We start from the raw sequence: 15,809 nt of genomic DNA, 5'->3' as shown, positions 1-15,809 counted from the left end.
AGAAATAAAGATGTTGTACCACTGTACTCTATACAGTACTGTACAGTAAAGTACACAAAAGCACAACCACTTGTAGAGGATGCACACATGTGACAAAGTATGCCAGACACGTGAACTAACTTACGTGATTGGACATGGGAACGCATGTTTGCATCTTTGAAAGTTCGCAACTTGGAGATTCGTATGTAGGGACTTACTGTATAAAATACTACGGTACTACACGATCGGAGGTTGGTTGAATCCAGGATGCAGCACTGCGGGTACAGGGGAACCTCAGATACGGAGGAACCATGGATCTGGAGGGAAGACTATAAGTTATACTCTGGTTTTCGACTTCGAGGAGGGTCGGCGCCCCTAACACTCGCGTTGTTCAAGGGTCAACTGTAATTGTCTCCTAACTATAGTCTCTTTCTGAAATACTACTTACTGAATATTCCTAAATCTTCTATTTCATTTTTTACAGGCATTTAACAAAAACAACTTGATCTTAGAGGAAAGAAACAAATACTTCAACCCGCATCTCACTGGGAAGACGTATTCTAATGCCTACTTTACAGATCTCAATAACTATGATGAGTACTAAGAGTTCTTCTATTTTTGGCTTCCTGTAACTTCCCCAGCTCCTCAAGGCCTGTGCTCCCTGACTGCCCATGTCTCCAAGACTTCAGAGATGGAGTTTGGATACATCTCAAGTGCATTTCAAGCCACGAGTGTCCCATTGCTGCCAAAAAGACACGTTCTTAAAAGCAACAAAAATCTAATCGTGACATCGTGAAAATCTGGTCTACAATTCTTGATCATTGTTTAATGAGCCATGGTGTGCAGGTTTCTTTTATTGTGTTCAGTCCATTTTTCTAACAAGTCAGTTGTTTTCTTGAGCTTTTTCATAACTGTACCACCCACAATGGAAGGGGTCTTTAGAAGTATGAACATCTTCTTGACCTTGAGCGTAAATCTTCATGATGTTTTAATTCAAGAAAATAGGCACTTTATATGAGAGCTTCCCCACCTCCACACGGTTTATAGTATTGATAAAATGAAGAATCTGAATGTGGCCATACAATGACTCACCATGGATCTCCATCTTCTCAATCTGGATGATACCGTGTGTGTTTGGACTTGGAATGCTTCTTGCCTGAGGACGCCCAGGGATTCAACCTGGCTTATATCTTCAAAGGTGATGGTATGAGGTGTGAGATGCTCTACCCTTGGTCTTGCTGCCGTTACTGTATTGTCCCTGGGGGAGGTGAGTGTAAAGAACAGAGGTACAGACACGATGAAGGGGGAACGTGTTCTACATGCTGTTGTGAAGCTCGCCTTCTTCTGACTTGTGGATTTCATGGCATTTCAGGGAGCTCCTTGTCGCGCGTCGGCCTGGTAGCCCACCTGTCTGGTCCACAGTAACATCGTAAAGAACCACTCTGTAAAATAACCACTTGTTTAGCATTTGGATAACAGACTCTACACCTCCCCTCTCTCTGCAAAGAAAAATCTTGAACATTCATGATACTAATGAGGAAAGTATTGAAAGGACTGAAATATAATTGAAAACAACTTTTTTTATTTTCCATGTTACAGAAAGTATTGAAAAACCTGACATTTAATGAAAAGCAACTTTTTTATTTTCCGTCTCCCTGATAGAACTAATGTATGGCCATCCGCCCCTACCAAGAGCATTAATGATGTGTAAAGCTGGCTTTCTGCAGCTTGTGGCTGTACATATTGAAGTGCTCCCCAAGTACCAAGCTGTCATTTGCTGCCTCTAGTTCAGGTGAGGAGGAGATGTTTAGCTCTGGTGCCTCTTGTTTTTTATCTCAGTGCTGCTTTGCCATCCATCCACTCCCACTTCTCCCTGCATGGGGGCAACAGCATTTCAAGAAGTACCTTGAGAAGTCAGGGTGTTTGCAAGTAAGGTTTTTAATGATCCCATGGTTCTGAGCTTCGATCATTCATAAGCATTTCAGGGTGTTATGATACTATTCAGAGGGGTCCCCAGGAGAAAAAAAAACCAGGATAAATTACTCGCAAAAAACTGATGCATAACATAGGGCAGTTGGTTGAATAATTATTGAAAGTAAGAACAAGATTGAAATTATTCATTTTATGCCTCAGGGTGTCGTGATAAAGGCCTGAGTGGACATAAAAACATGTTCTTATTGATAAATGAACCTTCAGATCTGAGAAAACTTACAGTGTGGGCATTGAGGGACACAGACTTTTAGCCTACATAGGTTGGTTAGGTTTTCACCCTATCCAATTTAAAGATTTGAAAAATCCTATGTTTAGGAATGAATGTTGGTGAGTTCAAAATATTCTTATATGCCCAAATTTTCAGAAACGGCTCTACTAAAATTAAAGTCTAAATTGCAGTTGGGCTCTGGGAGGTCTGATAGATTTCAAATGAATGATTTTCCGGGTCTTTCCAATGGGAAGTTCATGCTACATCTCCCGTATTCCTTGTATGCTGTATGAGATTGCTCTGTTTCTACGCAAAGTCCACACTTAGGAAGTGAAATTTAGCCAGATAGTTTTCTAATTGTCCTTGGGTTGGATTTTCATTGGATGCTTCAACCTGTCTCATCACTTTCCTATTAGAAAAATGTCCTCATTTGTGTAGCACATTTTAGCCGGTTTTTTAATTCCTCCCCCGCAATATTTTCAAAGCTTAAAAGTTCATTCTCTTTCCCCTAGGAAAGAGGATATTGATATTTCAAAAAAGCATCACTGGTCTTGATGGGAAATGCTTCCCAAATGACATCAAAGTTGGTCTTTAATCAATCTTGTGCAATGACTAGGGAAACCACCCTTCCCTACAACAGAATTTTCGTGTTGTTGATTACATAAATCTTTACAATTATCACTGCAAAGAAGTTCACTCATTTTTGTTCCCTGACACTCTATTCAAAAGAAAATTGTTCTCCCCTCTCTCTCGTCCTCCTTCCCTCCCTCCATTCCTCCTTCTTACTTAACAGGATATCAATTTGTTTAGTTTTAGCTATAATCCAAGTATTTTAAGCATCTATGGAATAACTTTTGTTTTCCCGTCAGTGTAGAGCTGTTGCTTATGTGTCTATGCTTCCCCTCTGTACTCCTCATCAAGCCCCCATGTGATGGGCTTTCACATTGGTACCTACCACTTCTGCTGGAACCTTCATAAAGCACCTCTTCCTTAGGCTGGGATGGTTGGGATTCCTGGCAACACTTGTCACATTTTAAATTACTGTGTGACTTCTTCATTCTCTTTATCTTTTCCCTCCTTCCCTTCCTTCCTTCCTTCCTTCCTTTCTTTCTGGTACAAGCGGTGCAGACAGAGACTAATATTTTTAAATTGCATCTCTCTGAGCCTAACATCAAATGACATTAATCACAGTTTAATTTCTAGGGTTATTTCTGGATACAATTGAAGTTTGGCTGGTTTTCATTAGGAAACTGGCTTTAATCTCACATTTAAATTCTTTGGAAGTGATTCCCCGTGCTCAGTGCTTTCTCTAGACTAGACTAGGCACTGTCTAATATCAACCCTGCAGTGCCACAGAATCCCTGCTTGCTGCATAGCGGGTGGCCTTCCCCAAATAGCTCTGAAGATGATGGCTTTGATGACACTGAGGGCTTTGTCACCCCGAATGACATGGACTCCATGAATTCTGAGGCGCTCTGGGGGTGCAGGATCAGCCTCTGTTGCATAAAGACCCAGCGTCCCCTGACTTGGGTGTTTCCTTACCCAGTTGTCTGACTCGCTTTAGGCACGTTTCTGTGCTGCTGCCCCTGGAAACTTATGGGAGGTTCTGAGCTTCCCTGCTCCTTCAGAGACATTTCACTAAGCCTATAGATTCTGACTAGAATCGGCATTAATACTGGGAAAAAAGAGGGTTCCCTGTGTGTGTCAAGCGTGGGCAGAGATTTTAAAGGAACTGAGAGGAGTAAAGGGTGAGTGGACGTGAGGGCTCCCTGCCGTGGAGAAGCCTCTGTCCCCAGGAAGGGTCAGCCCATGGGAACGGCGTGAGCCGGGGGTCTGGCCCCATTGACTCACCGGTGATGCCAAAGAGAAAGGAAGCGAATGTGGGAGAAGGTGACCTTGAAAAGAAGGGGACCTGGTCCCTCCCAGCCGAGTGTCCTGGACAGTCCCAGGTGGGGACCCACGATCCGCTTGCACAGTCCTGTGGGCTGATCCCTGGATCTTCCGGGATCAACTACCCAGAGTGCAGACGAAGGTGCCTCTATTTCCTTATTTATTTGCAAAAGGGTGAAATTCATAGGAATCAAAGCCTGTGTGGTGAGAGTTCCCACTGGAATCTTTGGTAGAGTTCGTGAGTCACATGCCTTCCAAGTTATGGACAAAGTCTCAGCAGGGGAATCCCAGGGGCTACCTGAAAGGATGCTGTTTGTGTATCCGCAGATCAAAGGAGATTTTATTTAAAGATGTATCAAGTCTGCACTCAGCTAGTCATTTTGTGTAAACACGTCCTTAATGCACATTGGAGGTGCAGCCTCCTTAGAGTCTGAATTTACAAATATCCCAGTGCCCCTTTATGAGATTTCCGTCACTTTTAGAATCAATCGTGTCCATTACCCCAACACTGTCAAACCACTTTCAGCAGTGACTTAGCCCTGCGGCATCAACTTTCCTTAGCCCCAGGGTGTCTTTTATATTTCAGTGGAGTTTTCTTATGTGTGGCATTTTGGGGTAACTATATTTAATTCTGTCTTTCTGTTTCAAAAAGTGACTCTGGAACATCTATCCAGAGGCAACGGGTAGGGTAGCAGTAGTGGATGCCAAGCACTGAGTCTGACTCCAAGCTGCTGCTCTCCATGTGGCAGGGCTGTGCTTAAATCCCACAGCTCCGATCGTCCTCGTTCGTGAAGGCAGGGAATTAAAACACTAACCTTAAATCTACTCATATGCAAACTCTCTGCTCTTATTTTTTAAGATGATGCAAATTGGAGTACACAGATCTCATTGGCCATGCCCAGCACATTTATTCCTTCTACTGTTTCTATCATGTCATGGTAATTTATGTTGGCTTGCTGATTCATGTTGACATGACATTACCAAAATTGATTACCTCTGATTACCTATCCTTAACTATTATCAGACACTAGAAAGCCATTCTGATCAATGGGTGTGAAGTGGGAGAACATTCATTTTGGCCTGAGAAATGTACAAAAGAGAATGCCAAATATTTCAAGTGTATTACCATGTAAGATAAAATATTTGGAGACCAGTGGCCATTGTTGAATTTATTTCTGCTGTTCTCTCCTATTGAAGTCATTAATATTAGTTGATTTAAAGATGTTTTGTAACTCTATAAATACAGAACCAATGCATTCTGGTTATCCATTTTGATAACCTGATAAAACACAAGAAAATATATTGCTTTCATCCTTGCTTATTTTTTCTTTTGGAAATTGAAAAGTAACGAACAAGACGTAAAGTTGGACTATTGGCAGGGATTTTTAAAATGACTATTCCATACTCTTTTTTATGGTTTTATGTTAAAGATGTGTTATAGATATTTTTGTAGCAGATGGATCAAAGTGGGATTTTTTTTAATGATCATAAGTTGCATCATCAAAAATTTCGTACGTGTTTCAGAAGCATTAGGAATGGCGACCTGTTCTCTTCTGAAAATGTAAGTTCATATTGCAGAGGGTCTAAGAGCATCATCAAAACCAAAATCAGGGCTTCCCTGGTGTGGCACAGTGGTTGAGAATCTGCCTGCCAATGCAGGGGACACGGGTTCGAGCCCTGGTCTGGGAAGATCCCACATGCCACGGAGCAACTGGGCCCGTGAGCCACAACTACTGAGCCTGCGCATCTGGAGCCTGTGCTCCGCAACAACAGAGGCCGTGATAGTGAGAGGACCGTGCACCGCGATGAAGAGTGGCCCCCGCTCGCAGCAGCTAGAGAAAGCCCTCGCACAGAAATGAAGACCCAACACAGCCATGAATAAATAAATAAATAAATTTATAAAAACAAAACAAAACAAAATCAGAGCCTGACATGAATGTACTGTTCCTAGTGAAAGCTGTCTCATGTAGTATTTTCTAAAGACCATATTAGTTCTGCCATAGAAAAGAAAAAAAAACCCAAAAAACTATCAAGGTTATTACCCATGATTCATTACCAATTCTCATTCAGGCAAACATGTTTTACTTTGTTGCCATGATGACGGTAACTAGTGAAAGATACTTTAAGACCAGAAGGGAGAAAAATTGAGATAGAAAACCACTCTATGGTATTTCTTAAACTAACATGTTGGATGGGCAATAAAATTCATTCCACCTCTTCCATATCAGTCAGAAATCTGAGGCCAGCAGTTCAAACACGATCCTGTTCTTTCTCAGATTTTTGGCAACTTTTAATGCCAAAAATGGCCCAAATATTAGAGTTCAAAATGATCCCCATTTTAGATAAATACAAGCTGGGAGAGCAAAATCTGGATTCCAGAAAATCCAAACTATCCTCCTAACATGTCACTAAGAAAGAGCCTGATTAGTAAGTGCAGATGGTTTAATTTCCTATTAAAAGTTGCCAGTGCCTTGTTTAAGATAATGATTTATCATTTCATCTGGATATTATTGGTTGAAAGCAGAGGACTGATTGGCTATACTTTGAAGAAAATCATTCTTATATGCCTCTTTGAACTCAGGAATAGAAAATGAACAAGAAGCACATCATTGTCAGATGTGATTTCCACCCACACTGGGGCTATGATGCCAGAATGGGTGCCACGGTGTGTTCAGAATTTAGGTGAACCCAGCCTTCCAGAAACTGACATCACTTTAATTTTACATTTTCCAAAAAACACCTTAACGTTTGTTCTGTAGTAGGAATGTCAATGGGATGCCTATAGAAGTTAGAGGGTTTTGTTACTGTCTGTCTTCAGGCAAGTCTGTAGATACAGGAAAATCAGACATAAGCTGGTGATGACTGACACAGATATGGTGAGTGGAATGAGAACCACCTAGAATATTGCCTGCTGTTTGTTTGTTTGAAGTCAATGTCGAAACTGCTTCGTAAGTTCACAAAGTTTTCATTCTTAATTTGGGTTAAGAAAGTTAACAGTGTTTTCTCTGCTAAATTTGATTCCTTTTCCCCTGTACCATGACCGTTGGCCAAAATCAAACTTGAACTTCTGCACTTTGGAAGAAAGCACACTATGAACATTCAACACAAGCACCTACATCCACCACCAAAATTCTACACTGTCTGCAAGGGAAGTGCACAAACTTGGTCCAATGTAGGATTCTTCAAAAGTGTGTTAACTAAATTTGTGTGTTATGCCACTTGATGGGACTTTTGAAGATGTTATGAAATGTTAAATGCCTCATTCTCTGTTAATTTGCTGTTGCTGTTCTGTGATACAAAATAAACTTATTTGGGATTGTTTCATTTTTTTTCATGGAACCTTCTCCGAAGCCACCTTGACCCCTTGGTAAACTTACAGAAAGTTACTGATCTTGAAATTAATTTTTAAAAGACCATATATATTAATCATAATGGAGCTTTTTTAGAATGAGGTAGCACTGTCTCCCCTTTATTGGAATGAGAAAAACAGAGCTTTGGTTGCCCTGGTGGAATGCTTGTGGATTTCTGGGTATTCCCCCTCAGGACCAATGGGGGATGGGGGTTTTTCAGTCCTTACATTTGACTTTCAAGGTTTCACTGGAAACCTTGTTGTTAAAAATGTGTAATACCGATTTCCAGTGGTCTTCATTTTTTTCTGTTTATCAATTCACTGGTCTTAAATGCTCACTTGAGAGCTGTCCAGGTCTATATCTACAAAAGTTGTTTAATGACACCTGGTAGATACGTTGTTTTCAAAATCAGTTTAAGACACCAGCTGAGGCAGTGCAGGCAGGGCACCCATTGCCCGCCACCCTGGATCAGTGTCAGAAGTTCCGGGAAGGGGCGGGCAGGTGTCTCCCAACAAGTCAGCAGAAACCAACTCTCACGGGCTCCCAGCCTCAACTCAGAGGAAAACAGGCATATTTTTGAGCTGGTATCCCCAAAGTGAAAGTGTCCCGCTCACTCACTGCTCTTGGCAAATTGCCAGGTTCTATAACCCAAACCTCTGCATCTTTTATGAATAATAAATTCATGAAGGATGATCCCGAGTATTGCCAACCGTCCCCCAAGCTTCCTTCCATACCAGCCCCCTCTTCATCTATATCTGCCAACATTTTGGGGACAAAATAAGAGAATCCTGATTATGTACAGTAAAAAATGTATTATATTTTTTGTACTTAAGCTTTATGTAAATAGTCTGTCTCATTCCATTGTAAGTTAGCATTGAAATAAATTCCACCATTTAGGAAACAATTTAGTGGCATTTTTCTTTGCGTAGCCTCAGTGGCCCCTGTGTCCCCAGATGTGCTGAGGCGCGATCACTACTTGAAGGAGAGCGTTTCATTGGAGTGAGACTGCAGACGACCTCTGGGGAAAACCCCATAACACGCTCCTATGTGATCAGATGCCACAGCCTCTTGCGTGGAGGCCAAGACAGGACCAACCAACTTCGTGATGATTCTGTGACGCCGTAAACAACTTTTACAAGTATTTCTATGGACAATAGGAAGTGTGGGCCAAGGAAAATCGATCAGGTTTTTCATTTACAAGGAGTTGATAACCTGTACTGTTGATGATCGGTTTGCTGTTATATTAAGCTCGCCTTCTCTACAGCACACCATATTCCATTCTTCCTTGCATAAAACAAGGTTTTTCTAGAATGAACCGCTGACTATTAGCATGAACACAGCTAGAAGATGCCTGAAAGATGTATTTCAGTATTCATGATCCCATTACATCTCCTCCTCTCTCTCCATACACACACACACACACACACACACACACACACATACATCTAATATATACTCACATACATGTATATTTAAACATACATGTGTATAATTGCACATATATATAATTTCCAGTTGAGCACAAAGCTGAAAGGCCCATTTAATACGGATACGAATATTAACATAATAAAATAAAGCTATACAAAAATATAAACTAGCGAAACACGTGATAATGATTAACCTACTTTTAACCCCAACTGATGAAATATTAATTTTTAAAATCTGTCTTTACCCAGATGATCCAGGCTGACTACACCTTAAAAGACTTCTCTGCTTTTGGAAGGTTGGATGTCCTTTAGTGCTAAAACGGCAGAAGAATAATTTCCTACAGCTTTTTGGGGAGGTCTATTTTTCCTGCTTAGGCAGGCTGACAGTCCAGGAGATTATTAGTTCTGGCTGCATATTCGTATTATCCGGGGACTTTAAAAAAAATGTATCACCCAGACCCCATCCCAGACCAAATCAGTTTGGATTCTGAGTATCTGTATTAGATGAAATATTAAAATCTTAACGCATTCCATGAAGAACCTACATTTGACTGTTTGTTAGTTTAGAAAGTGAGTGGAATAAATGCAGTACCACAATTCTCTTCCTTGTGATTTTTTTTCTGAATCTTTGTATTTACAGTGATGTACTCTAATATTTAGACATTCTCACCCAATGCTCATGTATCCACCTCCTCTTTTTAGAATCTACTTCATTCACTCTTAACAAATACAATTGAAATGTCATTTAAAATCCCTTTCTGGACATATTTGAAATATACAATGTAAATTTCCATTTAAAGCTCCTCCTTGAGCCCAGCTTGTGAAGAATAGTAGGGATGATTGACTGTATTGACTGCACAACTGTAGAGAATTAATGTAAGAAGAAATTTTCCTTAAAATAGTATCTGAAACTATGTTTATTTTCTGGAATTATACTTGTTTATACTTGGTTTACTTCTTTAGAGGAGTTTGTTTATAAAATCAAACAAACTGATGTCTGAAATGGCCTTTCTCTCATTAATCTGCTTGACGTACATTTTCCTCGGGAGTATATGAAGCTCTCACCCCACCCCTGCGATCACAATCAGAACCAGATCTGAAAGCAACAGGAACACATTTGATAAACATTTGATAGTTCTGGGCAGTGCAGAGCTCCTTAGACCAGTTACTAAAAGCATAACAGAGGAAGCAAAGTCAAAAGGTAACCCTTTGTGAAATGATCCCTCGTAGAGTACACAGGAAGTGCAAAAGTTCATCTCTAGTTTCAAAAGCCATTATTAATATTTTGAAAATGAGTCTTACCATAAAGCACAGAGGAAACTTTGCTGAACTATGCTTTTTCAATCTTAATGCATGTGAGCTCCATGATATTTGTCAGATATTTGCCATGGCCTTTGCCAGAGGGTGAATTGTTCGTCACAGTGGTGGTTTTGAAAGCAGCTCTGTTGCCCCTTTCCTGTTTGCCCATTTCTCTTCCCCCCTAACCTTAAAAGAACCTAATTACAAGAGTGAGATCACTAAGCAACTGAAACTAACTCCTGTCTTATGCTCTCCTGAATGCTCACCATGTCTTGTCTAACCTGTTGATTCTTCCCCTCGATAAAAAGAAGTAAGATTAGCTCTCTACCCCCAGTAGGCCCCACTAAGCAATACTGCAGGCAGATCACTCGGGCAGGATAACGTCTGAAGAAAGAGTCAGCCCGTCTACACGCAATGGAGATGCAGAACCCAACCTCCTGCCTCAATGATTCACTGAGATTCTCCCCCCCCACCCCATTTTTCCCTTTAAAAACCAACCTGGCTGAGCGGAATCTTCGGAGTTCGTCTCTGGACACAAGTCCACCATCTCCCCAGCGCCTTTCCTTTCTACTGATTAAAGCACCTTTCCTTTCTGCTGACACTTGCCTCTCCAATTATTGGCCGAACCTGGGTTTGATTACAGTTTCATGGGCCACCTTTCCTTAGAAAGCTGGGACCAGTGAAGACAGCCACATGCGAGTGCTGTGCAGAGGTCTGTCCACAGGTCTCTTCCTCTTCAGTTCCTTCTTCCTCTCTCCCACCTCAGTACTGCTGTCACCTCCTTGTTCCTGCTACTAGATGCCTGAGACAGCTGAACTGGGAGAAACATTTTCCATGGGCTTCAAGTCATTCTAACCTAACTCTTTGTGACACATGCATCTTGTAGACATGTTCAGGATAGATCCCACTTGAAAGCATCTGGAGCTTATGTACTTTGAGTGTCTTTGAAAGAAAAGGAATACAAAATTCACACTATGAAGTTAAGGATGAAAATTAATGTTCATTCAGATTTAGAAAAGAAATCTGTACAAACTTCAAACAAAAAAATTACGACAGAAACTACATATGTAATAAATTGAAGAAAAGTAACAGAGCATGTGTGTTGACTGCCAGACAAAAACTATTCTACTGAGAGAATAGAAAATAATTATTAATCAAGGTTGATTACCTTGTTATGTGTAACCACATGTAAAATTTTAGGATTTTTGTCAACATCTGGAACATCTCTACCAACTTTCCTTCATGTACAAGCTAAGGGAGTAGGATGATTACCTACGCAGACCAGCTTATGGCTCTGTGTTTCCAAATCTTTCTTCACTATTCACAGACTTGGGGGCTGTGCACTGCAGGACAGGCCCTCCGATGCCACATCTTTGTGTCAGCACGTGGTGACATGATGGAGGGAGGTTGAGTGCTCCCACATCGACAACAAGACGCTGCAATAACATCACTTTACATGGAGGTGACTGCAAATCACATGCACACTCTTCCCGAAGTCCAGCTGAATGTATTCCCCACCTCAGTTTCCCCAAAAACCCTCCCAGAAATGCCCACAGCCACTCCAGTGCCCCCTAATAGAAGGGGAAATGTGATAGGGGGGTGGGGAATCAGGATGGAAAGAGAAAGGAGTCTTACATGCAGTTGAATTCTTTACCTGATCACATTTTAGAAAATCACTCATATTTTAGAAAACCACATGACATATGCACGTGAGGGGATGAAGCATGTGCTCCATTCTCTCCATGATACTCCATCTCTGGACCACTAGGCACGAGGTCTGTGCTGGAAAATGGGAAAACAGAGTTGGCTAAGACAGCTGTGCCTTTGGATCCCTGATGACAGGGAGGCAGTGTTGGGCTGGGTTCAAACAGTGACTCTGTCCTTATGGCTGCGACCTTGGGGCTGCCTCAGTGTCTCATCTGTAAATGGAGATAACAAGAGCATCAATCCACCTTGTTTTATGGCACTTCACAGATATTGTATTTTTTACAAACTGAAGGTTTGTGGCAACCCTGCACAGAGCAAGTCTCTTGGCGCCATTTTTCCAATAGCATTTGCTCACTTGGCGTGTCTGTGTCACATTTTGGTAATTCTCAAACCTTCCACCAGCAAAAATTATAATTCACTGAAAGCTCAGATGATAGTTAGCATTTTTTTGCAATAAAGTACTTTTTAATAAAGGTATGTATTTTTTTAGACATAATGCTATCACACACTTAATAGACTACAGTATAGTATAAACATAACTTTTATATGCACTGAGACACCAAAAAATTCGTAAGACTGGCTTTATTGGGATATTCACTTGACTGCAATGGTCTGGAACCTAATGCACATCTCAGAGATCTGCCTGTATTGAAAGGTCCTTTTGATGATTCATCGAGTTAACACAAACAAAGCACATAGCAAAAGGCCTGGCCGCATACAAAGCATTGAACAAGCATGTCATTACTATTATTGCTTTTATTGTAAATGGAAGGATAATGTGAATAATATTTGAACGAGTGGTACTTTATTGAACACTCCTTGGGGCAAGTAGGATGTTATACAGTTAAAAAGAAAAAAAACCCCACAGCATTTGAAGAGGGGAAATGTGCTTTCAGGCCAAGTGATTATCAGAAGAGAGACGTGTCCGTTGCAGGGAAACAGAGAATCTGGCTGGTCAGATGCACATTTAGGGGATTGCTCAAGGGTCGACAAAACACAGGCAAGTAATGATTATCCATGGTAGAGGTGCCAACAGGAAGGGAACATTTAGATTCTCGATTGCTCTGTTCTGTGGATATAGAACAACCTGTATCCTCTCTTCACGGTATAATGGAAGGACTTGCTCAGACACATGGTATTCTTACAGCTCTTGGAAAGAAGGCCTTCTGTACCTCTAAGGCGATATTCTCATGATTAGTATGTATTATGTAAACAAAGAGTGTGAGGTACTTTAATATTTTCAAGAATTATGGAAAAGATAGATTTTTTGTGGTCAGTAGTCAGGGTTGCTAGTTACCTTGGGCTCCTTGACCTTGAGATAACCAGAGAAAGTAACAAGTTTTTAAAAGACAGGTAGTTTTGAATATTTTATTTGTTTCTGGTCTATTTTTCTTTTGTCAAGAGAAATGATGATGGGAAGCTCTAAGGGGTAAAAAACAACAAAAATCCAACCTCTGAACTTCAGAAAGTGGAGACCAGGGTCATCATGACACCACACAAGCTGCTTGAGAACTTGAGAAAAACCTGATAGAGAAAACATATTTTATGACCCGGGTATTTTATGTTTTCTCATTTGATCTTTCGGTTTGATTTTTCACTGTTTCAGTTTTTTCAGAAGTTTTATGAAAATCAGGATATGGAAAAGTTGTAAAATACCAAAATTCAGACAGCCTGTGTCCTGGAATTTCCCAGAAGTGTTCCCCTGCGTGGAGGGGGCTCCAGGTAAGAGGCAATCCATGAACAAGTGAAGTCGGCTGGAATGGAGACATGCTAGCTGCACCCACAGGAGGGACTCTGAAGCCGCTTGGTGGGGTCTTACTTGCACAGACTCACATAACTACAAAGTAGCCTTGGCCAGATTCTGGTGTTTGAGAGCAGCAGAAAAAGAAAACTTTGTAGAAAACAGATGTAAATGTAAACATGTCTTTTTAGCTATTGTGATTCAGTCCAAAGGAGAGCCACTCACAAAAGAATTGAAAGTCTAGACATTTGACAGCAAAGCGGCTGCCCACTGCCCTGACGATACTGTCCCCCGAGGAGGACAGAGCCAGGTCCAGACCCAGCTTGAAGACCGGGGGCAGCACCAGCTTCGCGTGGCAGAGCCTCTCGCCAATCCGGCCGAGGCATCCAGTAGAAGGGCCTTGACATGTGACCAGAACCTGGGCGATGAGATTTCTTTGGAAGGAGAGTGGAGAACCCACCACAGCCGGTGATGGGAGATCAACATAGGAAAGTGGGTGAAAGCCCCAATCCTGTGCCTGGAAAGGGGCTCAGGTGTCGCTCTGATTGGAACGTGAACCAGGATAACACTTTTGAAATGACTTAGTTTGCATTTCCGATCCGTCTTCCTGTTTGTTTGTTTGTTTGTTTGTTTTCCTCGCTTCCTGTCCCCTTTGAACTGAGGCTGGGCCGTGAGTCTTAGTGCTCCAGCCAAGCTGTGAGTGAGGAGGAAGACAGCAGAGGAAACCGAGTCTTCCCGGCGTCCGGGGTGACCGGGTGACACAGAGGTCCCCGTGCTCTCCCCGATGTATAGGGGAGTCGGGAAGGTCCCGGGCCTGCTGTGGTGAGAAGCAAGGGGGCCCCCGAGTTGGGCACAGAATGAGGCGGGCAGAGACTCTGAGAGCCCCGCAGTGAGGAGGGCTGAGGCGTGATGGGGTCAGCGGGTGGGGGCGGGAGGGCAGGGCCGGGGCTTCTCAGCCTGGAATCTCAGAGCAGCCTCAGCCAGAACAGAGGCCGCCGCCCAGAGAAACAGCTGGCTCTTGGGTGAAACTACTTTTGTGAGTGTTTATCTGCTTTCGAAGGGTTTTAAAGAGAAGGCAGGCATCTTGGGGCGTCTTGGGGAGCACAGCTTTGGTGTGGTGATGAGAAGCGGCATGAGTTGGGGAGAACACTGTCTCCCCAGCTCTGTGCGGGCCCAGAGCTCTCCGTCCCCTGAGCCCTGGGCCTTGGGGACGAGAGCAGTGCCCTGGGCGGGACCACTGGCTTTCTCCCGGGGTGGGGGGGGGGGTGTCGAGTGGTAGCAAGTGCAGAGGCAGCAGGAGGTGCCGATCTGAGGGAGGGCAGTGGGCCCAGGTGAGGAGAACGGGGCCCCTCCCTGCGGTGTGGCCACGGGTGGGCGTCCTGCCCTTGGACCCGGCCCGGGGCTCCCGAGGCCCTGGGGTGCAGGTGGCCGCGGGCCGAGCACCTGCGGAGCACCTGAGGGCAGGTGAGGGCGAAGCGCTGAGCGCGCAGGTGTCCCTCAGCTGCGGGAGCGCATCTGCTCCAGCCCCCCTGCTGCCGTCCCGCTCGCGAAGGTACCCGGGCCAGAGAACGTTCACCGGGAAACCAGACGTGAATAGAAACGGGCGCGAGCGCGCTCCGGACGCACGGGAGGACAGCCGCGCGTCGCCGGGCGCAGGTGGCGGAAGGAGTGCGGGCCGGTTCGTGCGTGATCACGACAGCACAGCCACGGCGCGTGCAGTGGGACGGCCTGGAAACCCCTTCAGAGACGCCGGCACCACGTGGGAAACGCCTGGGTTGAGGACGGCCGGCAGGACGGCGGCGTCGGGCATCTCAGCAAGTTTCACAACTGCGCGCACTGAGGTGCGATCGGCGTTCATCGGGAGATGCCCAGATTCGGCGCTCTTCTCCTTTCTTCTTCCTCCTCCCATTCATCCCTAGGTCCCTGTCCTCACAAGAGGGGGACCGCGCGCCAGATCAGGTCGACCGACGGCGTCCAAGCGCCTCGTCCCTGAGGAGGGACCGGCACCTGCTCGGATAAACGTAATGCAGCAAAAGCATCCCTTTTACAGCAGCCGAATTTAAACACAAACCGACTCCTTCCTAGGAGCAATCCCATCGGAAGATGCCTTCCTGAAAATGCACATCTTTGTCTAAAGTTATGCAGCACTGGAATTCGTGGAGCTGGGGTGACTGCTGGCCCCGGCGAGCAGGCCACTCTGCCGCTGCTGCGGGCAC

At 43.7% G+C, this 15,809-nt stretch overlaps 1 protein-coding gene across 4 annotated transcripts in view; it reads left to right on the top strand.

The window, feature by feature from the left end:
• The window catches only part of SEMA5A (semaphorin 5A), a 528,372-nt gene that overhangs the window by 496,074 nt on the left and 16,489 nt on the right, over positions 1-15,809 (top strand). For 3 of the 4 annotated variants that reach the window (XM_036846396.1, XM_036846394.1, XM_036846397.1), the window contains one exon: positions 464-5,369. The exons of the other annotated variant lie outside the window; for it this stretch is intronic. In XM_036846396.1, coding sequence (XP_036702291.1) covers positions 464-583 — 120 coding nt within the window. In that variant the 3' untranslated portion in view covers positions 584-5,369. Of the gene's footprint in view, positions 1-463; positions 5,370-15,809 lie in introns of those variants that run through there. 4 annotated transcript variants of the gene reach the window in all.

Source organism: Balaenoptera musculus, chromosome 3 (assembly GCF_009873245.2).
Source record: "Balaenoptera musculus isolate JJ_BM4_2016_0621 chromosome 3, mBalMus1.pri.v3, whole genome shotgun sequence".
In the NCBI taxonomy this organism is placed as follows: Eukaryota; Metazoa; Chordata; class Mammalia; order Artiodactyla; family Balaenopteridae; genus Balaenoptera; species Balaenoptera musculus.
This window is presented reverse-complemented; position numbering and strand designations above follow the sequence as displayed.